The 27,714-nt window shown below is 55.0% G+C and overlaps 2 protein-coding genes across 6 annotated transcripts; one reads left to right on the plus strand and one right to left on the minus strand.

Moving 5' to 3' along the window:
* The first annotated feature begins 826 nt into the window (after window positions 1–826).
* On the plus strand, window positions 827–6,876 carry KCNJ9 (potassium inwardly rectifying channel subfamily J member 9). Its single transcript, XM_027094872.1, has 2 exons — window positions 827–1,738; window positions 4,365–6,876. The coding sequence occupies exons 1-2, from the start codon at window positions 889–891 to the stop codon at window positions 4,694–4,696; spliced, it is 1,182 nt and encodes a 393-aa protein (XP_026950673.1). The 5' UTR covers window positions 827–888; the 3' UTR covers window positions 4,697–6,876.
* A 1,206-nt stretch (window positions 6,877–8,082) lies between these two features.
* Window positions 8,083–15,727, minus strand: IGSF8 (immunoglobulin superfamily member 8). 5 transcript variants are annotated; one of them, XM_027094871.1, is made up of 8 exons: window positions 14,915–15,306; window positions 13,667–13,815; window positions 11,516–11,893; window positions 10,348–10,809; window positions 9,610–10,017; window positions 8,984–9,397; window positions 8,502–8,632; window positions 8,083–8,340 (listed from the first exon to the last, which is right to left on the minus strand). In XM_027094871.1, exons 2-7 carry the CDS (start codon window positions 13,695–13,697, stop codon window positions 8,517–8,519), a joined length of 1,809 nt encoding a protein of 602 aa, XP_026950672.1. In that variant the 5' UTR covers window positions 13,698–13,815; window positions 14,915–15,306; the 3' UTR covers window positions 8,083–8,340; window positions 8,502–8,516. The 5 variants fall into 5 exon arrangements, with proteins under 5 accessions (XP_026950672.1, XP_026950668.1, XP_026950669.1 ...); XM_027094867.1 differs by lacking the exons at window positions 13,667–13,815; window positions 14,915–15,306 and adding an exon at window positions 15,331–15,727; XM_027094868.1 differs by lacking the exons at window positions 13,667–13,815; window positions 14,915–15,306 and adding an exon at window positions 15,535–15,725.
* Window positions 15,728–27,714: the final 11,987 nt, after the last annotated feature.

Here is a 27,714-nt window from a genome sequence, read left to right on the forward strand (position 1 = left end):
CCGTGTTGATCTCATATTCTCCCGTCCTCCTGCCCATTTGCAGGCTGTCTCCACTGTGGAAATAACCTAGGGGAAACGGGGCTGACGCTACAGCCGCATTGATCATGGTCAGTCCTCAGGGAGGATTTCCAGTAGGAATTTCCCAAGGTGGGAATGTTCAACCCTTGCCCACTGGAGATTTTTCACTCGTTTTCCACCACTTCCATTTCTCCTTCGTAAGCTTGTTGAGAGGAAGAAGATGTGGGAGGGGGTAGAGTAAGCGAGGTCCAAGGAGGGAGGAATGGGAAAGACTTTCTGTGTCAGTCTCCAGGTGAACTTCCAAAGAGCCTGGTTAGACAGCAGGTTGAATTGCGGAGACAGGGATTAGGGGACTGCCTGATATCAGCCAGGGCGGAGTGGGGCGGGGGTGGCCTTCGGGCAGGGAGGGCTCTGCACAGGAGAGGAAGATTAAGCACCTGCCTCGAAGGAACCCACAGTCTAAGCGTTTCAGGAAACTCCCTCCTTGCCTGGGCCTCTCGCCTGGGGGTGGCCGTGAGGTGCTGCACAGCCCAGTTAGAGCAGTGGGACCAAGACCTCTGGTACCCCATTTCCCTGAAAATACTCAGTCGTGCAGAGTGCGATCCAGTTCATACACACTATCCCATTTGATCTTCACGGTGTTGTGAGATGGGGGTGGGGACGGCTAGGGTTGTGTGTATAGTTCCCATTCTACCGATGCGGAAAGCTGAGGCTGACACAGCAAGGGACTCGCTCTGGGCCACCCGGCCCCTGGGCGCAGGCCCGGACGTCTCGGCCTCTCCCGCGGCTCGGCTAATCTGGCCCACCTCTCAGCCCCTCCAGGCCCCGCGCCGCCGCCCGGGCCGTGACCTCCCCGCCGCGGCCACGGCCATGGCGCAGGAGAACGCCGCCTTCTCGCCGGGGCCTGAGGAGCAGCCGCGGCGCCGCGGCCGCCAGCGCTACGTGGAGAAGGACGGCCGCTGCAACGTGCAGCAGGGCAACGTGCGCGAGACGTACCGCTACCTGACCGACCTGTTCACCACGCTCGTGGACCTGCAGTGGCGCCTGAGCCTGCTCTTCTTCGTGCTGGCCTACGCGCTCACCTGGCTCTTCTTCGGCGCCATCTGGTGGCTGATCGCCTACGGCCGCGGCGACCTGGAGCACCTGGAGGACACGGCGTGGACGCCGTGCGTCAACAACCTCAACGGCTTCGTGGCCGCCTTCCTCTTCTCCATCGAGACGGAGACCACCATCGGCTACGGGCACCGCGTCATCACCGACCAGTGCCCCGAGGGCATCGTGCTGCTGCTGCTGCAGGCCATCCTGGGCTCCATGGTGAACGCCTTCATGGTGGGCTGCATGTTCGTCAAGATCTCGCAGCCCAACAAGCGCGCCGCCACGCTCGTCTTCTCCTCGCACGCCGTGGTGTCGCTGCGCGACGGGCGCCTCTGCCTCATGTTCCGCGTGGGTGACCTGCGCTCGTCGCACATAGTCGAGGCTTCCATCCGCGCCAAGCTCATCCGCTCGCGCCAGACGCTCGAGGGCGAGTTCATCCCGCTGCACCAGACCGACCTCAGCGTGGGCTTTGACACGGGCGACGACCGCCTCTTCCTCGTCTCACCGCTCGTCATCAGCCACGAGATCGACGCCGCCAGCCCCTTCTGGGAGGCGTCGCGCCGCGCCCTCGAGAGGGACGACTTCGAGATCGTCGTCATCCTCGAGGGCATGGTGGAAGCCACGGGTGCGGGCGGGCTGAAGGAGAAGGGAGAGGAGGAAGTGCAGGGGGAGGAGGGGAGCGGGTGGGCGGGAAATTGGACCCAGAGGGGCCAGGGCGGAGGAAGCGGGGTGGGGGTGGGTGGGGGGTGGATGGAGAGGCTAGTGGAGGATGAGAGCTGAGATGAGATGGTTTGGGAGGGGTGTATGAAAAGAGTGACCCCCCCACCCACCCACCCAGAGAGGCGAGAGAAAGCTGGGAGGAATCCTCCGAAGTGGCCCTGGCCTGGGGCCCTGGGCTGAGAGGTCTGTGTCACTGGGAATAGGAGACAGTAATGATAATAGACAACACCCAGTGCTTACTCTGTGCCCTGCACGGTTCCGAAGCACTTTACACCTCCTGGTTTATTTAATCGGAGCCCCGTGAAGGTAATTTCTTGTTACTGTGCTCATTTTTCAGGGAGGAAATTGCCCCAGTGAAAGGTTAAGTTGTCCACAGTCATAGGCTAAATAAGTGGCCACGTCTGGATTGGACCCAGGCAGTCTGGCTTCAGCATTTAGGGTGCAGAGTAGGAAGGAAGGGTTAGGTTCCGGGTTTTTCTCAGTACTGAGGGGTCCAGGCCCATGGAATGTGATGGTGCAGGTTTTCCATGGCCTGAGTTATTCCTAGCCTGGACCTTAGGGAGAGGTTGATAGCTGGGCTCACTTCTGCCTCAGTTTCCCCATCCATCAGAAGATTCGGTTTCCACTGACAAAGGATAGATGATCTGCACATTTCAAGCCCCTTTCCAGAAGGAACTAGCAATGTACCTGTGATGTCAGAACCTCCAACTCAGGCTTATACAGTGAAAGGTTTGGGAGCAGGTAGGATAAGACCAGTGCAGGGGCAGCAAATGAGTCCTTTGGGACTTGAGATCCAGAAGTGGAGAAGAAAACTGCAAGTGGGCTAGCCAAAGGCCCAGCAGGGGGCCCTGCAGTTCCTGCCACTGTTGCCAGTGTTGCCCTCTGCTGGCTTCTCCCAGACTGGTGTCATCAAACCCTTTTCCTGGCCCTTCATGCTGAGCCTCTACTTCACCGCTCTCTGCCTCAGTGTTCCCCACTCCTTCTCCCCACCCCAATACTCCCCTAACTCCTTCCCCCTCCCCCATGCACCCTACTTCCTTTCCTCTCATCTCACTGGCTGGCACATTTTTGCTGGTACCTGAGAAGTCCCTGCCCAACCCTCTTCTCCCTTTGTACCTCCAGCCCTTCCCTTTCTTCCTTGCAGCCCCTCTCCCCAGTGTCCCTTTTGCCTCTTCTTCCCCTCCTCTACCGGACATTTCCTACGCCAGTCTTCACCAAAGGAACAAAGGAATGTCCCCAAGTTTGCTCAGGGCAGGGCTTTCAATGTTGAGAGCCAGTCTCTGCTTAGCTAATGTTCACTCTTCTGTTCTCCCTTGTTCGGAGGTGCATATGAGCTGAGGGGAACATGAGAGATCTCAGGGTAGAAGGAAAATCACTTGCCCCGGTGGGTGTGCCCACCCCACAGAGAAAACAGGACACAGGCCCACAGCAAGGAGGGCAGGGGAGGGTGAGGTGGAGGAGATATGGGGAGGGGAGGGTGGAGGAGATAGGGAGGGGAGCTTGTTGGATTTTTCTAGAGAGACAAAGCTGGAAAGGATGGTAATATTTTGGGTGAGAGAGTCAGTATCCAAAATGCTTCTGAAAAGCAAGTAAAATGAGCCAAAATCCAACAAGATGACATTTAAAACGAATAAATATAAAGTTCTACATTTAGGCTTTAAAAAATCACTTATGTAAGCACAGCATGGAAGAGCTCTGGTGAAAAAAGAATCGGGGGTTTTAGTTGGCCACAGGCAATGTGATACAGCTTCCAAAAATGTTTATGTAATGTAATCTTGGGCCCTGTTAGCTAAAGCATCATGGCCAGAAGAGAGAGGTGGCGAGCCCTCTCTTATGCATGGATCAGGAGTATTTATCGCACTCAGAGTGCTTAAAGGATCCTCCTTGGCCACTCTGGTTTGCAGTCAAGAAAGTAAAATTTTTGGAAGCCAGGTCACATCAGGAATGGTGGAGGGAGACAGGGATGTTCAGCCTGAAGGAGAGAAGACATGATGAAAACTGAGACTCCTGCTTTCAGATACTTGAAGGGGTGTCATACAGCAGGAGAGTGAAAATAAGGGTGGCAGATTTTAGCTCTGTATAAAGAACAACCCAAATATTAGAGCCGTCACACAAAGGAGTGGGCTCCTTGTGAGGTGGTGAGCTCTCAATCCTGAGATGTAATCAAGAGCAAGCTAGTTGCCCATTATTGGGAATGCTCCAGTGGGGAGCCCTGTATGGAGAGGAAAATTGGGCTAGATGATCCCCAAGGTCAGTTTCAAGGTTAAACTTCTCTGACTGGCATCTCCAGTGGAGAGGAGGGGAGAATGTGGGCTGGAGGTTAAGAGGAGTTGGGGCAAATGGAGAGGAGGAGGGGGAACTGGACAAGTACAAGAGTTGGGAAGGAAGAGAAAGCGGGCTGGACCAAAGTGGGTGGGTGGGGGTCCTTGAGGAGGGCTCCAGGGAAGGGTTCTAGGAATAGGGTTGTGGAATGAGGCAGGGGAGGGAAGGCTGGGGCCGGGATCCCCCTTGACCCATGCCCTTACCCCCAGGAATGACATGCCAAGCTCGGAGCTCCTACCTGGTGGATGAGGTGCTGTGGGGTCACCGCTTCACGTCAGTGCTGACCCTGGAGGATGGCTTCTACGAGGTGGACTATGCCAGCTTCCACGAGACCTTTGAGGTGCCCACACCCTCATGCAGCGCCCGGGAGCTGGCCGAGGCCGCAGCCCGCCTTGACGCCCATCTCTACTGGTCCATCCCCAGCCGGCTGGATGAGAAGGTGGAGGAGGAGGGGCTGGGGGAGGGGGCGGACGAAGAGGCTGGGGCTGACAAAGAGCAGAACGGCTGCCTGCCGCCCCCGGAGAGTGAGTCCAAGGTGTGACCAGTTTCCTCCAGATCCCTGTGGCAGGGCCAGACACAGGTACCTGGGGAGCTGGTTATGGAAGGTGGAGGAGGCCGCAGGCAAGGTCCCTGGGAATGCACTAAAGCTGGGGAGCCTCCTCAGAATCTCAGGTCTGGGATCCAACATGGATGGGAGAGATCCTGATTTCAGGAGGACGGAGGGTGGGGAATGGGTAAACTCGCCAGCCTGTCTGTGTTTGACCTTCACTTCTGTTCACGCGTGGATGGATGGACAGAGGATGGACCTATGCGGGTTGGATGAGAAGGTGGGAGCAGAGAGAGACAGCCAGCCAGTGGATAGGTGAATGGGCCAACAGACCAACAGACAGGTGGTGTGCTCAGGGCTGCCGCTGACTCATAGAGCATCTTGGTGCAAATTCTAAAAAGGCGCCTTTTCCCTCCAGACTGACACTACCCCAAACTAGGGTGCATGGCTTGGGGAGCAGAGTGTGGGCTGGAGTTTAGGCCCCACTCACCTCCTCAGCCAGCTTCCCTGAGTCTGGCACACCTGTCTCACTGGACACAGTAGCCCAAGCTGACCCAGAGGTGAGAAAGCTGGACGGAGGCGGGCAGAGATGAGGAGGGTGCCCTCCCAGCTCCACCCCTGCCACTGTGACAGGCTGAGAGGGAGGGCGAAAGGCTGCAGGGCGGCTCAGCTGGGTGTGAATGACCTTGTCCATGTGTGCAAGGAAACCGGCGATGGGGGAGATGCCAGAGCTGGGGCCCTGGGGCAGGGCCTAGGAAAGGGGAACAAGGGATGGCTATTTTCTGACAGTGAAGTGAGGTCTCGTGAGTACCACTGCAGGGGTGGGAGGGGATAGAGAGGTTCTGAGGAGGAAGAAGGGCCGGGGAGAGATGGAGAAACATGAGTTCACTAGAGCTGGGACACGGGGTCCTCAGGAAAGCAGAATCGGTCTTAGGGCACAGTGAGAGGGAGTCATTCACGTGGTTCACTGGGTGCCCGTTGGGTCCAGAGCACTGACCCGGGCATGTGTGGGGAGGACAGTCAGAGACCCGATTCCTATTCTGGGAATACAGTACACGTGGGGAAAACAGAGAAATATGCCTGTGGCAGCTGTTTCAAACTGAGAACCTGGGCGATCTCTCCAAGCACGGGGTGGAAGGGCTTGGTAATCAGAATTGCGTCAGGGATTGCGTCAGGGATTGCGTCAGGCCTGGAGAGTGACCTGAGCCAGCAGTCACGAACTTGGGTGGGCATCAGGGTCCCCTGGAGGGCTTGGGAACACATATGGCTGAGTCCCACTCCCAGAGTTTCTGACTTAATGGGTCTACAGTAGAGACCAAAACTTTGCATTTCTAACAAGTCCCAGGTCCTGCTGACGCTGCTGGAACAGGGACCACGCTCCGAGAAGCCCTTCCCTAAGCAGACTTGGGGGTCCTGTCAGGAGGTGGGCATCAAGCTGAGGAGTAGCTGAGGGTCCTTGGGGAGGAGACTGAAATATAATGGGTATGGAGAACTGCGGTGAGGGGAAAGGAGACCGTGAAACCAAGGCTGAAGAGTCCGACTCTGGGCCTAGGGACTCGCCCGTCAGTGGAAATAGGGCTGTGACAAGCTAGAGATGGTGTTTGGGCAAGATGAGTAGGCAAGATAGATGGGACAGAGCAGTCGGGAAGGCTTCAGGGGAAGTGCTGCCAGGGTGGTGCTGAGCTGAAGTAGGAAGGGCATCTGTGGCAAAGGAGAGAATCCCACGTAGGACTTAAGAGGCAGGATTAAATGTGGGAGATGTGACAGAGAGAAGCGAGAGTCCAAATGTCTGGATGTGACTGTGACCTGCCGTCTGCCCAGCTGGGGCAGGAGCCCCTGGAGAGGTGTTCCCACGCCACGTGTACCCCCTTCCTGGTGTCATCGCGGTCACCAGGGACACCCCCCACCCCAGGATTGTGAAGGAGGAGCAATGGCGAGTCGAGAAGGGGCAGAGGTAGGGGGACCTGCCTCTGGGAGAGATGTGTGCACACAGGCAGACACACCCTCCCACCACACGGGCCCAGCAGTGACCTCCAGCCCTTGGCCCGGGCTGCACCCCGTTCCTGTTCTTTAACAAAAGTCTGAGCCCCTTGCGGGGAAGCACCCCAGTGTGATGCATTCCAGGCTGGGAAGCTGGGGTCCTGGGGGATGCTGTGCCTCCTGGAAGCAGGAAAGGGGGCTGCGGAGGGAGCCCACGCCAGCTTGGGTCCGCTCGGAGAGAACATCTTTGCCTCAGGTCACAGGGTGACTTGGGTCACTATCACCCAAAGATGAGGTCCCTGAACACTGGTGCTGGCTGTTCCCAAAGAACAAATGTTGGGGCATGGGGGTAAGAAGCAGTTCTGGTTTAATTTGCTGAAACATCTAGAGTCCGGACAGGAGGGAGCGGGCTCTGGGTGTCCACACTCACTCACGCGGTAGTTCACCCATTGCAAGTGAACCCACCGTAGAGGAACTGAGGCTGGATGGAAGGCATTGGGACCCCGCCACCCCTCTCCTTGCCACTCAGCGACCACTCAGGGCCCCACTGTGTGCAGTGCAAGGAGTCTGGGGACCTGGGTTCTAGGCCTGACACTGTCACGATTAGTTCTATGACTCTGGGCAAGTTGCATCACTTCTCTGGGCCTCAGTTTCCCTATCTGTAAAAACAACACTTGGTAAACTGGTAATGCTCAATAAATGTTTAAATCACTGAGTTGAAAGAGGTAGACTGCGTGCCTCTCGAGGTGCAGTGCAGCTAAGAATTCTAGGATCCGAGAATCCTTAGGCAGAGACAAATGCAGGGAGCCCCGGGGGCACGGGAGGACGGGTGAAGCAAGGGGGCTTGCGCGCAGGTGGTGGGGCGGGTGTGTGCAGGGGCCCCTCTGACTGCTGGCGTCCCCGTCGCCTAGGTGGCTGTGTCCTGGGCCTTCCATTCTGCTGCTGTCAGGCAGAATAATGGAGATCAGGGGGAGAAAGGCTGAGGCCCCAGGGCCTGGGGGGGAGGAGTCAGGTCCAAGATCAGCCTGACGGAGAGAATGAGACTGCAGAATAGCGTGGGGACTCAGAAAGGGCACCGGGCCCTGGAAGACCCTGCCCTGCAACCTGGGAGAAGTCTAGGGGCAGAGGCCGTGCTCAACTGGAACTCATCCCCCTTTCTCTCTCCCCACCCCAAGGAGGAATCCCAACAGGAACTGGCTCTGCACTGACAGCTCAGACAGCAGATGGGACCCAGGTTTCCCCTCCCGGGGTAGGTGGCACGGCCCACGGAGGCCAGATGGTGTTTCTGGGGGGGGAAGAGAGGTGCGGGTCGTCCAGAAGAGGCTGTCAGCCCCCAGTAGCCCACCTGCCACGCGCCCCTGCCTCTTAGAGCCTCATAGCGGGGAAGACACAGCCAGCCCTGGATTTTATAAAACAAGTTTATTCACATTTTAGAAAAACTAATTCTAGGACAGGGAACGGCCTCCCTTTGGGCTATGTATGAGATCATGAACAGAAGGCCAGAGGGAGGAGCTTGGGAAGGAAGGAGTGGGGCATGGGGGCCGTGTCCCCCACTCTGGGTGGGAGTAGGTCAAATAAATTAAAGGAAGGGCAGGCAGAGGGAGAGGGTATTCAGACACCAGAGGCGGGCTTGCGGCTGGGCTGGAAGATAGTCACACCTGCAGGAACGGGAGAATGCACGTGGAGAGTGTGAATTCCTCCTGGCCCTGGCCCGCAGAGCTGAGAGGGGCTTCTCCTTCTCCAGCTGGGACCAGGGAGGGAGCTGCTCATCTCAGGACTAGGGAAGACAGGGATGGGGATGGGGGTCCTTGCCCCTCACCTGGGGTGTGAGGGATCACCGTTTCTGCAGCCTCTTCATGAAGCAGCAGGTGATGGAGCCCAGGATGGTGGCTCCGATGGCTAGGGCAAGTCCTGCACCCACCAGCAGGGGCACAAACAGGGTGTCCAGGGCTGGGCGAGAGAGGATGGCTGTGTTCAGTCCGGGGTGTCACTGCCCTCCACCCACGTGCCAGTACCTTCTCGGTCAGGCTGTCCACACCACCTCCTCCCGTTCCCACACAGCTTTCCCCCGCCTGCTCCCTGCCCGCTCTGCGCTCAAGCCAGCCCCTACCACCAGGACACCGGGGCAGCCGGGCACTGAAGGGCTGAAAGCTGGACTTTCAGACTTTCCGTGTGAAGCAAAGAGGAAGAGAAAGAGGAACCAGAGGGACCACTGGCAGGAGGATGAGATGCAAAAAGGAGAACAAGAGCATGGGGGTGAGGGGGGCTGGGGGCGCATGAGCAAGGGGGGGCACCGCTCACCATGTGTGTACGGGTAGACCGTGACAGGCCCTGAGCGGGCACTGCCCGCCTGGTACCAGCTGTAGTCAGCGTGCTGCACCCAGGCGCTGGGGGCACAGTGGTACACGCCTTCATCCTCGGGCCCCAAGCCGTGCAGTCTCAGCCGATGGCTTCGGGGCCCCACCAGCTCCACGCTGACGGGGCCTCCTCCAGGCCGGACCCCCAGCTCTGCCACACCGTCCTGGCCCACGCCACCCACCAGCTGGGCAGGGGCAGAGCTCAGCTCCCCGTCCTCCAGCCTCTCCACCCACCAGCTGGCAGCCAGCCGCAGCCCGGGGGGGCCGCCCCGCACGGAGATGTTGCAGAGCAGGGAGGCCGTCTCCCCGCGGTACACTGCGCCTCCCGCTAGCCAGGCCACAGCCTCCAGCACCACACCTGCAGAACAAAAGTCAGAAGGTGGAAGGGGCATGGGGTTAGGACTGCTGTCCAAGCAACACCCCAGAAACTCCGGGTGTTCCCACAATCTTAGAAGAGGAGTGTGAGACAGACACGGAGGCAGCCGATGGAGAGGGAGAGAGGCACAGAAACAGAAGGGAAAGGTTCTGCAGACCCCATATCCTGTCCAGGGCCAACCCGCCCCCTCTCACCTTCCTCACGCACGTGCACGGGGAGGGGCCGGGAGCGGGCACTGGCGGCTTCCCGAAGCCGGGCCCCAGACCCTCGGACATAGGCCTTGGCGAGGCAGCGGTAGGTACCCGCATCCCCGGGCCGGGCAGCCTCCAGCCGTAGCCGGTAGGTTCTGGAAGCCACCTTCTCCATGGCAATGTGCCGGCCCTCGTAGCCAGGGCCCAGGCTGCCCACACCCTCCGTGTCCAGCTGGGCAACCAGGCGGCCGGGCCCAGGTGCCCCCGCAGGTGCCATCTCCCAGCCCACGGAGTAGGCGGCATGACGGCCCGTTGGGGGCAGGGCCCCTGACACATTGCACAGCAGCTCCAAGGGCTCCCCTGGGCCGATCCGACGTTCCCCAGGCCCCACTGTCACTGCCAGCTGGCTGGCTGAAACACAGGAGGGGAAGGGGTGTCAGGGAGGCAGGAGAGGGCACAGAGCACCTGTCCTTCCTTGACAGCAGCAACTTCGAGGCCACCCGTCTTTGCCACCCAGGGGCCTGGCTCTCACCCCTCAGCCATGGCCCTCCCATCCCCACACCCAATTTCTGAGCAGAGAAAGCCCGTCATGGGTACAGGTGCTGACAGGAAGCGATACTAATGGGACTTCACTCTAGGGAAGGTGGGCTCCCTGGAGTCAGACGATGGCCATCTAGTGCCCATGGTGCCTACTGAGATACCAAGGCTCCCAGCTGGCACCGTGGGACGCGTGGCACTCACACAGCGTCTGCACGTCCACATGGGCCAGGACAGCCCTCTTCTCCGCAATCTGGGCCCAGCTGCCATCGGGATCCTGAATCCACTCAGCGGCAGTGCAGTGGTAGGTGCCTGCGTCGTCCGCCTGGGCGCCCCCCACCACCATGCGGTAGCGCTCAGTCCCCTCCTTGCCCAGCCGCAGCTCCCCTGCCGCCAGCCGCTCAGCGTAGGGAGCTCCGGCCTCCACGGCCATGTCGGGCCGGAGTCCCACCACTTCCTGCAGAGTTGCTCGCCCCACTGGCGCCTCGGGCACAGCTCGCCCAAAGGACACGGCCAGGTGTGTGTGCTTCTCCGTGCTCGTCCGTGCCAGGCAGCCCAGTGCCAGCTCCTGCCCCTCGTGCACCATCAGGCGAGGGGGTGAAGCTGGGGCCTGACGGCCCCGGGGCCCTGGGGGGGCAGCAGACACCTGCAGCATATCTGGAAGAACTGGAGAGAACAGCTGGAGTGAGGGAGGGCTGGGAGCTGTACAGTAACTAACCCTTGGTACTGTTTCCTACCTACAACCTATTTCCCTAAATAGACTGTGAGCTCCTAGAAGGCAGAGACTTCATGCTGTATTATTTCTTCTGTAACCCAATGGTACCAAGCACAGTGCTGGGCACACAACAGGCACTCAATACTTGTTGAATTTCATAGAACCAGCCCATCGCCTACTGACCCTTATGTTTGAGACTGACCCCTGTTTGAAATACTCAGAAGAGTGGCTCTGTCTTCCTTCTCAGAAGACAAACTTGAGAGCAAGAATGTCATGTGGTCTCACTCCTCCTACCCTGCCTCTATTTCCCCCGCCACCCCCACTCCCCCAGATCTGGATCCTGGAATCTCCAGGAATGGAGTCTGTTCACCCTGTCAGGCTCCCCTACCCCATCAGGGAATGGAAAGGGGCTGGAGAGCTTAGGGACACTTCTCCTCTCCCAGGAAGTAGCTTGACAGAATAAGAGCCGTGGACTGGAATGAACAGAGTTAACCCAGAGTTCTGGGTTAGAGTCTCAGGCCAGCCACTAACTTGTTGGGTGACTTCATGCAAGTCACTTAACCTCGTTGGGCCTCAGGTTCCTCTTAGGTCCCTGCTGGCCCTGACTTTCTGCCTTTTGGGAGGGCACGGCCCTGACCCCATCCCAGGGCCCAGTACCTCTCAGTTCCACTTTGCCGCTGTAGCTGCCCAGGTAGTGGGCATCAGTGGAGGGTGTGTAGCACTCGTAAATGCCAGCATCCTGGGCCTGCAGGCGGGCAATCTTGAGCACCACGGCATCACCCTGCAGTCGCTGCACCTGTACCTCACCAGCTGCCACTCGGGGCCCAAAGACAGCATAGGAGAATCGGGTATCCCTGGTACTGACAATGCCCAGGGCAGCCTCTGGGGCCTCAGGCCTGTACAGGAACCACTCGAAGTCCTGCTGGGCAGGGCCCTCGTAGCCAGTGACATTGCAGGAGATGGAGATGGCTGTGCCAGCCACGCGATACAGGGGCCCCTGAGGGACTAGCACCTCCCGGGCACAGCACCCGACTCCTAGAGGGAAGGACAGGAGAAGTTAGGGATGCCTGGGTCCCTACTGCAGCCCCCCACCCCCACCCCCGCATCACTCTTGACCTCTGCTTGTGAAAGGAAAGGAAACCTGAGGAAAGTCGGTGTACACTTGGGCCCTGTTCCGAGAACAGGCAAAGGATGCTGGGAGGTAAGACACCTGGGTCTCAAGGAGGTGGTGGTATAGAGCCAGGTTTGCCTCAGACCCCAGAAACACCCCATTACTGGCAGGCCAGAAGCAGAGCATCTAAGGTCAGAAAGGAGTGTATCTGCTTCCTGATTTAACCATTCCCGATTCCGGCTGTGCCTTAATTCCCCCTCCACCCCGTCTCCCCACGTTTATGCCAGCTGAGCCTTCTAGCTAAGGGATCCTGAGACCACACGTCCCCCTCCTTTGTTTGAAGGGAGCTGGCCAAATCTTGATCAGAAGGGCTGGTTCGCTCAGCTGTGTCACCTGGGCCAGGGGACTCCAGACAATGGAGCCAGTGGCCCGAGCAGGACAGAGCACAGGCCCAGTCAGTTCTCACCACACAATCCCTCCCCACTCCAGCTGTGCCATGAGCTCACTGCTCCTCTGCCCCACAGCGCTGCCGAGGCAGCTGAGGCTCATGGGGCAAGAACCAGCCTCTGCCCTTTGCCTCTGGAGGCAGAAGCTCCCCTCCCCCACCAGTGCCTGCCAATCTTCCTGGGCAGGCCCAGCTGACAAACAACCCTCACCCCACCCCCTCCAACTCCCTAACAGAAGCCTTCATTTGCATATGGCGTGCATTTATTTACATCCCCGCTCCCTTTCAGTAGGGCGGCAATAACCCCCCAGCTGCCCCTTCCCATCCTTCTCTCCTCAAAGAGGCCAAAATTCTTCTTCACCCCACCCTCACCCCTACCCTGCCCTCGCAGATACTCCCGGTGGCCTTGGAGGGCTCAGCTTCTTCCTTCTCTCCTTCCATCCTTCCACAGCCCCAGATCACAGAACCTCAGAATGTAAGAAGGGCTGGGTCAGCCCTCTGCCTCCACTTTACAGATGAGAAAGTTAAGGTACAAGAAGTATAATGTCTTGGCCAAGTTCCTACTATCCTTGGCTAGCTTCCACACGCCCCTGCAGAGGGACAAAGCCAGAGAGGCATGGGGAACTCCAAGGAGAGGCCTGAGGGCACTGACCTCACCAACCAGAATGTCCCAGGGGCGTAACCGGCTGGAGGAAAACACCTAATCTGTACTCAAACTGTCCTCCAGCTCCTCCAGAAGCACTACCTCTTCCTGCAGCTGAGTCAGAGGGAAAACTTGTGGTTGCTCGGTTAGAGCACAGGCTGGGACCAGGAGGTCGGGTTCCAGCCCCAGCCCCATCCCCATCCCCAGCTGTACCGCTTGGACCAGCCCCTTCCACTCCCAGGCCTCAGTTTCTGGAAGAGAGCTAAGAGCTTCCACCCTGACAGTGAGTGAGCCTGTGTCTCAGCAGGGCTCTGCCCGAGGATGTTTCATAATCAGAGCGATGGCGGAGACAAGCGAGCTGACACCTTCCCTGGGCTCCGGGCAGACTCTGCTCAGGAGGGCCCCCTCCCATCTTCCTGCCTCCACAAATGCTGATGCTTGGAGAGCCCCATGGGAAAGTCACCCCCACTGCCTCGGGAAACCAGCTGCCAGGCAGCTCTCTCCCCAGCCAGGTCCCCTCCTCTGTGTTAGCGGAGAGGGAAAGGAGAGCAAAGAGACCAGCTTTGGAGTCACATGGGAGTGGTTTCAAATCCAAGCCCCAACACTCACTAGATATGTTCTCTGGGGCAAGTGACTTCATTTCCTCATCTTCAAAATGAAAGTTAAGCACCTACACCCAGGGCGCTCACATCTCGGCAAGCTCTTCTATCTCTTTGCACCACATTTACCCTGGGCTCCTCTCTGCTCCACGCTGCCCACTGGGGAAAAAGGGCCAAGTACTAGGCAGCCAGGCCTCACAGCTCCTTCCTCTGTATATCCTCCTGCCTCCCACCCAGGGCCCCAAGGAGAGGACTCATTCTAGTCCCCCAGGGCCCAGGGACCTATGCAGCACAGGGAGGCTCCTTGGCACCACGATGGAGCTCTGGTCTAGAAACAGGCGGCTGGGGCTACGTCAGCCTCTGCCTTAACTATGGCAGCTCCAAATCCTGGCACCAAAGCCACCCCCTCACCACCCTGTATTCTTATTTCAAGGGTTTCCGTCTCCTGAGCATCTGTACAGGCAGTCTCACTGCCTCGATACCATACTCCTCCCCAGACCATCCCTACAGGGAGCCCTCCCATTCACGCCAAAAACATTTCCACCATCACGGTCCTCATGCATCCATGCGGCGGTGGCCCGGAACACCCACCACAACAGGTACAGGGTGCTTGGAGAGCTCAGCATCAGTCTCCACGGAGCCTGGTTTCTCCTGAGGCAGGGAAGCTGGGACTAAGGGGGTGTGACAACCAGGGAAAGCAGGGGAAAGACCCAGACCAGGATGGAGCTGGAACTGCCTCCAACTTCAGATGATGAAGGGGGGTGGTAGGGGGGTGCAGTTAGGGTAGACGTACTTCAAAGATTGTGGGCAGAACCGGCCCCTGGGCCTCCAGCCAACTTGGGCAATTATAAAGATGGACAGGCACTGCCCACCAGGGCGAGCACCCAAGGCCGGGCCTTAAGCTAAGTGAGGCAGAGAGGAGTCGCAGCATTTGTGCGCAGCGACCTCAGGACCTGAGTGTGCCGGCTGAGAAGTGGGGCCTGGCGGTTCCTGGGGGCGACATCCGGTGGGTCCTCACTGTGCCCCAGCCAGGGGCCTAGAACTGGGGAGCCTTCACCGCTACCCCACCCCCGCCCGCCCCAAGACTGGCTCGGAGCGCGGCCACAGACAGCAGCTGGGCGCCAGGCCCGGGGAGGCTGGGGGAGCCCCTGACGGAGAAGGGGGTGCGAGGGGCTCCGAAATGCTGAGGAGGAGGGCAGGGCTGGTCACCAGGTGGCAGGCACCTGCCGGCGGGGCTGGGAGCCAGAGCCGGGCTTACCCAGGATTAACAGCAGCAGCAGCGGCGGCGGCTTGGGACCGAGGGCGCCCATCCTGCGCAGCCGGCTCTGCGAAGGCTCTGGGGGGCGGCGCGGGCTCTGGGTGGCCGGGGGTTCGGGGGGCGCATGCCCGGGTGGGGGGCACGAAGCGGGGCAGCGAGGCGTGGGTGCGCGGAGCGAAGCGGAGCGAAGCTGGAGCTGCCAAGTCACGGCCCTCTTCCCTCTGCCCTCTTCCCTCTGCCCTCCTCCCTCCTCCCTTCTCCCCTCCTCCTCTCCTCCGCCTCTGTTTTCCCTCCCGCCTTGGCAACTCGGAAGACCATTCCCGCCCCGCCTTACCCAGGCCCCGCCCCCGCCCTGGGCTCCCGGCCCCGGCCCCGGCCCCACTCTGGTCCCCAACTCCGCCTTGACCCCTCCAGACCTTGGCCCTGCTCAGGTCCCCGGGTGTGCCCCGACGGGGTCCTGGACCTTGATCCCGGCTCCCCCCGACCCTGCTCCAGGCTCCACCCGGACTCCAGCCCTAGCCCCGCCCACTCTTCGGTACCCGGCTCCGCCCCGACCCCCACCCGGGCCCGCCCCCTCAGCCCTGTCTCCGCCCCGACCCCGGTCCGAGGGCGGGCTGCACCTGGTCTTGGCCAAATCCCCGGCTGCTCCGCGGAGGGCACAGGTACCCTGCACCTTCCAGCTTTTCCCTGAGAGTTGGGTGCAGGGGCCCTGGAGTCGGCGAGGTGACTGTGGCTTCTCACTTTGAATCCAGCCATTTGCTCTAGGCCTCTAGGCCTTGCCGCAAACCCTGCTGAAGTGGGAAAGGGAGGGGTCTAGGAGTTAAGGAACGAGGAGGATCTGGTCTGAAGGGCGCTTCAGGGCTCTGCAATGTCACTGGAGACCTGTTTGCCACCCCCTCGGGGCAGAACCAGAAGAAGTGAGTTAGGAGGCTGGGCCGTTTGGATGCTGTCACTTCCTGGTTGGCGATCCTGGTCAACTTGCTTAACCTCCTCCAACCTGTTTTCTTGTTGGCAAATTGAGGTGGATGACATCACCAAAGGATTTTTGTGACGTTAATTGAGATAATGTACAGAAAGAGCTTGGCACAGAATACACTAAATAGGAGATGGGACCGGGGGATAAATTATTTAAACTCTTTGCTAAGAGGTTTAGTTAGGACCTAAGGAAAGGGTGAGCCTGGGTTTAGGTGAAGGAGTCTCTAGTTCCAGTGAGGAGAAGTGGACAACACTCTGCACTGGGAGGGGTGGGGTGTGCCCTGGAGGTTGGAGACAGGAAAAGGCACCTTTCCTAGGCACTCTGTTTCTTTCTCAACTATGGAGAGTGTGGGGAGTGGGGAGGAGCTGGAAGGGTGGAGCTAGAACCAGGCAAAGGGACAGCCAGGTCTGCAAAGCTAAGCCTGTCAGAGTGGCCATCTGTAGGAGGTGACCCCAGAGCTCAGCTAGCACCTTCATCCTCAAATTTCCATCAGTCCCCACTCATTCCCCCAACCCCCCCACTCACTCCTCACTCCCTTTTACAGAGGAGAGAATGGAGGCCCAGAGAGGGGAAGTGACACAGGCCAGACCAGACATTCCTTGACTTTGTCTTCCCAGAGCCTGGCACAGTGGCTAGATCAGAGGAGGTGCTCAGTTGAAGCCACATTCAGGAACCCTGGAGAGACTGGAGAAATTCTGAGACAGAACGCTGGGGACAGTTGAGGGAATCAGAGGTCCAACCCTCCCCTCTCAATACTTCCAGTTCTGGCCCAGGAACAGGGCAGCAGGGTGCCTTTTTCCTCCTACTTTGTCATATCCACAGCCTGATATCTCCAGATTCATTCCATCTAAATTCATCCACAGGCCAGATTGAGCTGTGTGAAAACTGAAATGTATAGGGAAGCTTTTGGAGGAAAGCCACTCTCCCTTTATTGGGGAGAGGAGTGAACATGATACCTTCCTGATGCTTGAGAGATGAGAGATGTTGCCAAACATCATCATCATCATCATCATCATCATCATCATCATCATAGATGCAGTTTATGGGATGTGTTGATCTTAAAAATAACAAGGTCTTAAGCTAGCCAAAATGAGTTTATTCAGGAATAGCAGAGGAATTACAATTTGAGAGAAACAAACTATGGTGAACCATAGGCATGTCAGAGGAGACAAAGGGAAGGTCAGCTTTCATTAGGTTTTAGGAGGAAACTGGATAGGGCTGTGGCAGTTTTCTTTTTTGTTAGCTGCAACTGGTGAGCAGCTTGTTGTTGCTGAGTCAGAAGGAAACCCTTCTTCCTGCTGTGATCTGTAAGCTGCAGTGAGTGATTTGTGTGTGAGAGCCCTCTCTTCATGGCTTCCTGACTCCATTTTGATTTAGGTTTCCTTTGTTCATTTTCACATTTTCCCCTTTTGATCAAAATCTTTCCTTGAAAGCATTGTGTTGAGTCAACATTCTGTTTGGTGCATAGTTTCTGCAGAGGTTGGGCAGGCAAAGGTGCAAAAATTTAAGATTATACAAAGCAAATTAAAAGTAATATGACTTTGTTTGTATGATGGCTTTAAGTCATGATCCTAAAGTAGTCAACTAGCAAGTGCACTTGTTCCCTGTTCTCGTATAATTGAGTTCCTACTTCTCCAGAGGCGTTTACTCATATGCAACAGGTGGTATATGCTAATGCCACCTGGTTCAAAATCAAGGCTATTGCTTGTCTACAACTACTTTAGCCAAGGAATCAAGTGATCATTGTTAGGCTGCAGAATCAGCTAGCTCTTCTAATGTTAGGGAGAGATTTATGTTCATATTCTCATTGGAACTTTGACCCAAGGGGGAAAGCGTCTCGCTACGGAGCCAAGCCCGGAGTCACGTATGCCCCAGTTAGTTCCCATTTAAGATGCTTACGAAGATATAATGGGGAAGATCAGTGGGAAGCTTCAGATTTATTATAGATATTAACAGGGATGGTTAAATATCCCAGTAAACACTGCCTCCCATTTACCAGCTGTCCAAACATTCATAGGCTCATTGAGAGTTTCATTTGCCACAGACAAGGCTAAAGCCAGTGGGTGCACATAAGACTTATTAACAGTGCCACTAACTGGAATTTACCAGTGGGTCCTTTAGAGCCAAGAGTCAATGACGTTTGGGGAATATTTAAGAAGAAACCATTCTGTTCTGTGGATTTTGTCCCTAAAGGCTGCAAAGAGAGGGGTTATTTCATTACATCAAGCAGACTTAATACCAGAGGGTCACAACTGTCATGGACATATCGAGGTTTCTGGTAACATATTCAACAGTCAGAAGGTTTCCCCCTTTGGCAATGGATTAGGAAATATGGGTAAGAGCATTGTCTTTCCGAGAAAGAGTGGGAGAAGATAAGGCAAGAAGTAAGAGTAAGGAAAAGATATACAGGCCAGTCATCATGGGAAAGCTGTTTCCTTAAGCTACTGTATGCTTCAATTCTTGCAAATCTTTACTTTTAGGTCACCAGTTGGGACGTAGGTCCCGTGTGATATATGGATCCAAGAGCCTATTCCTTGGAGTTTCGTGGCACAAGGGTTGGTTAACAGTACCTGATAGTGACCTTTCCAATGGGGTTGAAGAGAGTGATGTCTTTTCCAATAGACAACTCTCCAGGTTGTAGGGTATGGTGCTTAAGATCTTCATGTCCTGGGAGCATGCCATGGAAAGATTGTTCTAATATATGGTTAAGCATAGTTTGTGGGTTCCTAAAGGAGTGGCCCTAAGGCTCAGAAGGACCAATGGCAATGCTTTTGGCCAGGGTATTTGAAGGGTCTCTACAGATTTTTCCTGTTGGGTTTTGATGATGCCATTGGTACATTCGACTAGTCCTGGAGACTGGGGGTGATAACTGCGGTGAAAACGTTGTAGAACTGGCCATATGGCACAGACTTCCTGTCACACTTGACGAGTAAAGTGGGTTCCCCTAACGCTATGAAGTTTAGGGGCGGTTCCCTCAGGTAGGAATGATCTTTTCCAATAGGTTCTTAGCCACGGAGGAGTCAGTAGCCTGTCTACATGGAGAAGCTTCAGTCCAGAAAGAAAACATGCAAATCGTTGCCGAGACATATTTACGCCCGTGAGGTGGGGGAAGCTGTATGAAATCCATTTGCCAAGGCTCACGTGGCCCATCAGGCAACGTAAAGTGCCAAGAAGCAGTGAGGACAGATTTTTCTGGGTTGTATTTTAGGAATAAACATCATCCCTGGATCCAACATCTTCCTAGGCAGTGCTGCCTAATATTGGTCTGCTATCATCTGCTGAGAATTCATGACTTGGGAAAGCAACTTTAAAGTCTGCACACTGGTGTTAAAATTCACGACATGCAACACTTTCAACAGTGTGTCAACCTGCTCTCTCACTTTGTCATCACCAGTCTGTTCAGTCTTGTTCAAAGGGCACTAAGCATTTTTGATGCAATGGTTTTTTTCTCTTGACTTGTTGAAGTTTATCAGAGATCCCCACTATATGAATCATTTTAGTATTCTGAAGCAGGGCCTCTTTAATAGTAGCCCCAGTGGAAAGTCATTCCCAGCCTGGAGAAGTGTTGGGGAAAGCCCCTGTGATTCCTCGGAGTCCCACCATTGGGATGTGGAAGGACATTGGAAAGATTGGTTGGGTGACTGAAGACTCCTGGACCATTTAGTTTATAGCAGCCTTTTTTACAGTGTCCTGACTTCTTACAGTAACAACAGGCCGGGGAGATTTTGCTTAAAGGCCTCCATCTGCTGAAGCTAAAGATTAAGGATTTTAATGGTCTTTTTCTTAGTATAATCATCTAGGGTGCAGGCTAATTAGTTTGCCAAACTAAGTCTGCAGTGGACATGGTTTCCCATTCTATTCTGGCTCTCTTAACCAAGAGAGAAAAGTCCTGGTTTAGCCCATTCATGAACACAGATTTGAAGCCTACCCAATTGGATTGGACATCCAGAGGGAGACCAGAAATCTCAAAAACATTTGGAGTTGACTGTCATAGTTGTGCACAGGTTCACTGGGTTTCTGAGTGTAAGCCTGAATCTTATTCCAGTTCACAGGTTTTTGGGATTTCCAGGTGGTCATTTAGCAACTGCCCAGCCTGATCCTATAACAAGGCAGGGGGTAGGTCTCTCATTTGCAGTTCTAGAGATTTTCCAGGATTATCCCAAGTAGCTGTTTTCATTCAATGCTGGGCTTGGCCTTTGCCAACAAGCGTGTGAACTAGCTGGTATATATCTGAGGAACCTGACTGGTAAACCTGGGTAAATGTATTAAATGTCTCTGCAAAATCTATAAGGATCTTCAGTAGCTCTAGGAAAATCCTTGACTATGTCTTTTAGTTTGGCCTTAGTCTACAGGACATAGGAAATTGGGGGCTTAGCAATAGGATCCTCAGAGGGACTGATTTTAAAGGAGCAGGTTCTAAGAGGTTCGGATGAAGAGAAAATAGGGAGAGGTTTGGAGAAAAATGGAAATTCACTGGAAGGGTTGGAATGAGGATGTGGTGGGTACAAAGGAGGTGGAGTAAGTGCAATAGGGGAAGAGGATGAAGAGTCTTCCAATGCGTTTTAATCTTCTTGTAATGGTTTATTCACCCCTGTCAATTTAGAAAGGTTTTTTTGTAAAGCCTCAAGATGTCAACTGAAATACGTATCCCATTCAATTTGTTGTATTTTAGAGTTTTGGTCCTCAAGTTTGGTTCTGAGAGAAACAAATTTGGGGAGATTGAAGCTTCGCCATAATGGCCACTGAAGTTCTAAATTATCTTTGGTTAGGTCAGTCCATTTCATTAAAAATGCAAGTAAGGAGGGACCATAGTTTTTTTTGTTTGTTTGTTTGTTTGTTTATTTATTTTTTTTTTTGCAGTACGCGGGCCTCTCACTGTTGTGGCCTCTCCCATTGCGGAGCACAGGCTCCGGACGCGCAGGCTCAGCGGCCATGGCTCACGGGCCCAGCCGCTCCGCGCGCAGCACGTGGGATCTTCCCAGACCGGGGCACGAACCCGCGTCCCCTGCATCGGCAGGCGGACTCTCAACCACTGTGCCACCAGGGAAGCCCGGGACCATAGTTTTCAAACACAGAATGGGCCAGGGTCCCAAAGGAAGGGCCATCCTGAGAGTGTTTGTGGGATCCCATAATGTTAACTTAGAAGTTCAGAAAAACAAACAAGTACTCACCAAAAGGACAATGCCTTCAGGAAAACAGTTCCTGAATAAAGTCAGAGAGCTCAGCCAAAAAGAGGGAGCTCGAATCTGAGAGGAGGCTTGTGAACCGCTAAGAAGACATCTCACAGGAGCAGAGGGCATGCAGTACCAGGGGGCTTCATCTCCTTCAGCTCCCTTAATGGTTGTCATGAAATGTCACCATTAAAGATGAAACAGTATTTACAATAACCAGGACATGGAAGCAACCTAAGTATCCATCGACAGATGAATGGATAAAGAAGATGTGGCACATACATACAATGGAATATTACTCAGCCATAAAAAGAAACGAAATTGAGTTATTTGTAGTGAGGTGGGCATAGAGTCTGTCATACAGAGTGAAGTAAGTCAGAAAGAGAAAAACAAATACCGTATGCTAACACATATATATGGAATCTAAAAAAAAAAAAGGTTATGAAGAACCTAGGGGCAGGACAGGAATAAAGATGCAGACGTAGAAAATGGACTTGAGGACGTGGGAAGGGAGAAGGGTAAGCTGGGACAAAGTGAGAGAGTGGCATGGACGTATAGACACTACCAAATGTAAAATAGATAGCTAGTGGGAAGCAGCTGCATAGCACAGGGAGATCAGCTCAGTGCTCTGTGACCACCTAGAGGGGTGGGATAGGGAGGGTGAGAGAGAGAAACAAGAGGGAGGAGATATGGGGATATATGTATACATATAGCTGATTCACTGTGTTATAAAGCAGAAACTAACACACCATTGCAAAGCAATTATACTCCAATAAAGATGTTAAAAAATAAACCAAAATAAAAATGAAACAAGGTCTTAAACTAACCAAAGTAAGTTTATCCGTGAATAGCACAGGAATTGCAATTCGGGACAAGCAAACTATGGTGAACCACAGGCAAGTCCAAGGAAACAAAGGGAAGGTCAAGTTTTACTAGGTTTTAAGAAGAAATGGGAGGAGAAGAGGGCAGGCCGTGGCAGGGAATTTTCATTGGCTGCAAGTGGCAGGCAGCTTGTTGCTGGGTCAAAAGGAAGACTTCCTTCTTCCTGCTGGGATCTGTAAGCTGTGGTGAGCAATGAGTGCATGAGAGACCTCCCTTCATGGCTTCCTGACTCCATTTTGATTTAGGTTTCCTTTGTTCAATTTCACAGATGCCTGTACAATAAGGCCTTTTTGGACATTACTTCCAGTCTTTACAGCATATTGTGCCAGATGGTGTCATTTAACAGATGAGAAACTTGAGGTTCAGAGGGGTTAAGCATTTTGCCCAAGGCCACACAGCTTTTAAGTGGCCAAGGTATGATGAGCTCAGGCCTATCTGTCCCCCAAACTCTAAATCTCCCCTCACCTCACTGTCTCTCTTCCCAAGTCTCTTCACCCTATAACCTTTTCATTGAATAAATACCGACTGGAAATAGATGACTAATGAGGACCTACTGTATAGCACAGGAAACGCTACTCAATACTCTGTAATGACCTATATGGGAAAAGAATCTTAAAAAGAGTAGATATATGTATGTGTATAACTGATTCACTTTGCTGTGCAGCAGAAACTAACACAACGTTTAAAATCAATTATACTCCAATAAAAATTTTTCCAAAAAATGGACGTGCTGTGGAAGCATACACGCACACACAAAAATACCGATTGGGCCACACCTCATGCAGGGCACTAGAGATGCAGTGGTAAACAAGCAGAAATGTTTCCTTCAGGGAACATACAGTCGTGCCAGAGGGTTGTACCATAAGCAAGTAATAACCAACCCCCAGAATGAGGGTCATGAGAGGGACTCTCAAGGAGCAGAGAACACCCTAGGGCTTGGGGCTGGGAGGGAGCCGAGGGCAGGCAGCTGTTGAGGGCTGGGCTGGCCTCTCCGGTGGGAATGAGGCCCTGGGAGACCCGCTCTTGCACGTGCCCCTCCCCAGGTTGTGAGTTCCAGAGGCTGCCAGCAGGGGGAGCCCATTGCCCAGGCCTGAGTAGCCCCTCAGATGCTTATGTAACTGGGAAAACTGGGGGAGGAGAGCAAACCCCAGGCAGAGGCGAGTCACACAGTAGCACACGCACGTACCTACAATAACACAGAGAAGCTTCATACAGAAAGACGTCACACCCCCAACAGAGCGATGCACAGACACACAGCACACCCACATGCTGCAGAGGAGGGATATATCATCGGGAGTGCAGAGGTCTCCCGTACCCTCCCGATCTGGTCCCTAAAACCTCCACCCAGGCTTACCCAGCACCGAGGCTGATGCCTGCGGTGGGGTGAGCAGAGAAAGGAGGAAGGCGGCCTTTCCATGAGTCTTGGGCCAGCCTCATCAGCCATAAGGGAGGGAGCCTGGGGTTGCAGAGATAGGAGTGAAGCGGGCGGTAGTGATCATGGGGGGCTGTTGTCACTATGCCATCACCAGCCAACTCGCCCTCCTTGTACCACCAGGGGTGGGCATACATCAGACACCGGGCCTATGTTTCCCAGGCTTATTTAACTCACTTCCCCTAAGATGAAATATATACAAGGCACTGAGGTGTCCTGAGTCCTTAAACATAAGACCCATGTTGTGCCCTAAAGGAACGGATAACCTGGCTGAGATGTCATACTTTACGAGTCACAACCGTGGAGACATTTTTCTCAGAGAGACACATTCACAGATGGGGCTGTTGACAGATTCTCACGTGTGCCAGGTGTGTAACATGATCTCATTTAATCCTCCCAGCACCTCGTGAGACGAGTGCTATTATCACCCCTGTGGGGAGACTGAGGCTTACGGGAGTTTAGGAACATGTCCAAGGTTAATGGATTAGTTACTGTCCAAACTCAGATTTGAACCTCGGGTTGTCTGAGGAGCCGGTGCTCCTTCTGTTAAACGGCTTCTTAGAGGCAAACGTGGACCAGCATGTGTGTGCAGACACACACCCCTCTATGGATACGGACAGTGCCTTGGGGACAGAGTGACAAACACATCCAAGAAGCGAGCACACATACCCACCAGACAGTAGACGTACAGCAGAGCCACAAACACACGCGCAGTCCTCGGCTTTCTTTCTCTTAAATGTGTATAAATCCCAGTTTGGTGGGAGCTAAGGATCACACACAAGAATGTCCTGTGATTTGTGTGTGTTTAGGAAAGCTTTGACCCATACCGCCCCGATGAGCCATATTTTCCCACCCTCCCAAAGGGGGAAATTCCCTCTGCTGACTTGCTGAGAGGCTCAAGTAAAGAGACAAGACAGAGATGGAGCAAAAAACCTACCTTTACCCTGACATCCAACTCATGCAGAGACACACTGAAGCAGAGATGCAGACACAGGGACCTGGGTGCACCAAAAGAGAAACACACAGGCAGCGTGCACACCCAGAACCACTCACACAACCACAAAGCTACCTCCCACACCCACACACGTTCACACCAGACCCTCTCCCTCCTTCCTTCCTAGCCAGGCATCTGCACCCTCATGGGGGATCGTGTGTGTGTGTGTGTGTGTGTGTGGTGTGTGTGTGTGTGTGTGTGTGTGTGTGTATCTACTCCCTGAACCCTCCTCTAGGCCTGGCTGAGCCCACACTCCTCCCCCAGTTCTCAAAGCCTATGCCAAGGGGGCGGCACATCTCTTCAGGAGCAGGGAAACCACGGACTTCCCTGGCGGTACAGTGTTGAAGACTCTGAGCTTCCACTGCAGGGGGTGCAGGTTTGGTCCCTGGTCAGGAAACTAAGATCCTGCATGCCACATGGTGTGGCCAAAAAGAGGAGAAGACGAAGAAGAAGAAGAAAAAAACAGAGAACCTACAACGCCATTGCTGGCCTAGCCCTGACTCCGGAGGAAGCCCTGCCATTTCTAAAGCCAGGATTAGTGCCAGCGGCCGCCCACTTTGGAAGGCTGTGGATGGATCCCTCTCCGCTGGAAGCCCCTCCCCCCCCACAAGTCCTTTGGTCCCCGGTCCCATAAGGCTGTGTGCCTGGGCTCCACCGCAGGTGCTCCCGCATCTCTCTCCTCCATTCCCAGCCAGCTGAGAGGGAGCTGCCGGTGCAGACCTATATGTCTGGAGAGTGGCAATGGGGCTGAGGCAGCTCCCATTGTGTGACGTCACTTCTTCCCCATCACAAGCAGCTGGGGTGGGGCAGTGGGCAGAAGATGGCAGCGGTATGGCTAGACAGAGGTCTGTGGGCTGCGTGTTGTAGATGAGACTCCGGGGGCAGGAGGTGGTAAGCGCCTGGTGACTGCCTCTGAGTCAGTGAGCGGGAGACAGGTTTAGAGAACAGGTCGTTCCAAGTTTGCCCACACCCAGCTCTGAGCAAGGTGAGGGGGCGGCACCGGCGATTGCTAATGCTTCCTGAACACCTGCTGTGCGCCAGGCACTGCTCTGCGCACCCTGCACACACGCACTCCCTCCCTCGGCCCGGTCCTCACAACAACTACGAGGGCTGGGTCCTGTTGCCACCTGTTTTGCAGATGGGAGCAGGAGGCCTGGAGAGGGTATATCCCCTACCCAAGGCCGCCAGGCTAGCACATGTTAGCATCCAGATGCAGGTGCAAGCCGTTTGTCTCCTGAACTTAAGCTGCTCACATTCTTCTCCCTCCTGCTACCGTCACCCTCACACACTTGCTCATATACGCACATGTGCACGCACGCACACACACACACACACACGCACGCACTCCTGGTGTCTATACAACCTCTTGAAATAACAGTCTTTTCCCGCGAGTGTGTCTCCAGCTCCTGGCACATAATGGGTGTTTAATAAATATTTGTTCGATGAATGAATGCAGTGCTGAGGCTCAGGAAAAGAGGAATCAATAAGAGGAGTGTGTGTGTGTGTGTGTGTGTGTGTGTGTGTGTGTGTGTGTGGTATGGAGGGTGGGGTGGGGGGAGAAATGGGCGAGAGGAATTTCACACACGTGCACACACGCACACATACACAGCCCTCTAGAGCTGCCGATGTCAAAGGCTCACTTCTCCCTCTGGGGTCCCAGCCCTTCCAAGCACCCTGGGTGGGGAAAAAGGACTGAAAGCGGGGTTCACAGGGCTCCCTGAGATGGACGGGGGCCTTAACTCTCCCCTCCAATCAGAACAGAGGACGGGGGATATGAGGCAAACTCTGGGAAGAGGGTATGGGAGCATGCAGTCCCTGCTTGTCACCATTCCCTGCCCCGGTGCTGCGTGCTCTCCAAGCCCCCCTCCCCACAGCCCTGGCACCCCAATGTCCACACCTGGACTCTCCAGGAACCTGGCACCCCTTGGTTCTCCTGGCCAAAGAGTAGACAAATGCCCTTTTCCCTAGTCCAACTGAAACAAGGGTGGAATTTTTCCAAAGGCTCTCTGTTGGAAAAGAGAAGGGAAAACAAAGCCAGAAATAAAGACTACAAAAACAAAGAAACAGAGTGGATGGTGAGGGTGAAGGAGCTCACCCCGGGGACGTGGAGCGGGCCTGGGGTCCTGATGCTGACGTGCCCTCCCCTGCTCCCACAGCACCTGTCCTCAGCCCTTTCATGGTGTTTTCCACTCTGCATTGTTGTCCCAAGCCTGCTTTATATTTGCCTCTCCATCCTGGCTGCGAGCCGCTCAAGGCCACCGTTGGCTCTTCTTTGCTCTGCCCCCATGCCTAGCACAGTGCTTGGCAAGGAGGAGAAGCACCACAGATAAGTGCCAAGCAATTGAGGAAGCGCGGGAGCAAATGGGTGACGGAGAGACAGGGAAGCTGGGTCCTTTCTCTCGTGGCCAGATCGCCTCCACGGTGGGCACTGCTGCCCCCTCTGGAGTTTGTCTGACACTCCACAGACAAACAGACCATCCACAGCTGACAGAAAGCTTCTCCTCTTATTTCAGAGCCCTAACCTTCCATCCCTCAGCAGACAACCCAGCCTGGCTTCCTGGGCAGCCTGGGAAGGGCCGAGCTCTGTCCTCTGGGGAGGAAGTGTGCTGGAGACTGGACTCAGCTAAGGAAGAAACTGCGGTCCCAAGACCAGGACATGGAAAAACAAGGGCAGAAAGTATAGTAGCGAACATGCATCGAGAATCTGAGTTCTCAAAATAACCCTGTGAATTAGAGCTGATAAGGAAACTGAAGCTCAGAGAAGCTCAACTTTTGTCCAGTGAGTGGTAGATTAGGGTTTCTTATCCAGGCATTCTGACTCCACAGTAGTTGCTGACTACGTTGCCATGCAGCTTCTGCATGGGACAGACGGCAATCCCGAAGGGCCAGTGTCTGGGGGAACGACAAGGGTGCGGGCCCAGCCAGCTGGCAGGACAGAGTGATGGGAATCCAGGTGGGCAGGACTGCCTGCTCCAGAGGGCACTGAGTCACTGAGCGCTGGTGCTGACGATGCCAGCTTCTGAACTAGATGTCCCTGGGGGCAGGTGACTAGACAGAGCAGACCCCCACGTTGGGGGATGAAGCCGGTTAACTTTAGGAGTTCAGGCATATGAAGTAAAACTTCTGTGTTCTCATCTTAGTCAAAAACTCTGGGGGCTTCCCTGGTGGCGCAGTGGTTGAGAGTCCGCCTGCCGATGCAGGGGATGCGGGTTCGTGCCCCGGTCCGGGAAGATCCCACATACCGCGGAGCGGCTGGGCCCGTGAGCCATGGCCGCTGAGCCTGCGCGTCCGGAGCCTGTGCTCCGCAACGGGAGAGGCCACAACAGTGAGAGGCCCGCGTACCAC

The sequence above is a fragment of the Aethalodelphis obliquidens genome, unplaced genomic scaffold (assembly GCF_003676395.1).
Source record: "Aethalodelphis obliquidens isolate GAN/ISIS:26980383/991018 unplaced genomic scaffold, ASM367639v1 scaffold90, whole genome shotgun sequence".
NCBI lineage: Eukaryota > Metazoa > Chordata > Mammalia > Artiodactyla > Delphinidae > Aethalodelphis > Aethalodelphis obliquidens.

Excerpts from the sequence above, each read along its gene's own strand:
- KCNJ9 (XM_027094872.1), top strand. The coding sequence starts at position 889 with ATGGCGCAGGAGAACGCCGCCTTCTCGCCGGGGCCTGAGGAGCAGCCG. Across the intron at positions 1,739-4,364 it reads GGGCATGGTGGAAGCCACGG|GAATGACATGCCAAGCTCGG; the intron begins GTGCGGGCGGGC and ends CCTTACCCCCAG.
- IGSF8 (XM_027094867.1), bottom strand. The coding sequence starts at position 15,670 with ATGGCTGGATTCAAAGTGAGAAGCCACAGTCACCTCGCCGACTCCAGG. Across the intron at positions 10,810-11,515 it reads CGGCAAAGTGGAACTGAGAG|TTCTTCCAGATATGCTGCAG; the intron begins GTACTGGGCCCT and ends TGTTCTCTCCAG. Across the intron at positions 9,398-9,609 it reads CGTGCACGTGCGTGAGGAAG|GTGTGGTGCTGGAGGCTGTG; the intron begins GTGAGAGGGGGC and ends TTTGTTCTGCAG.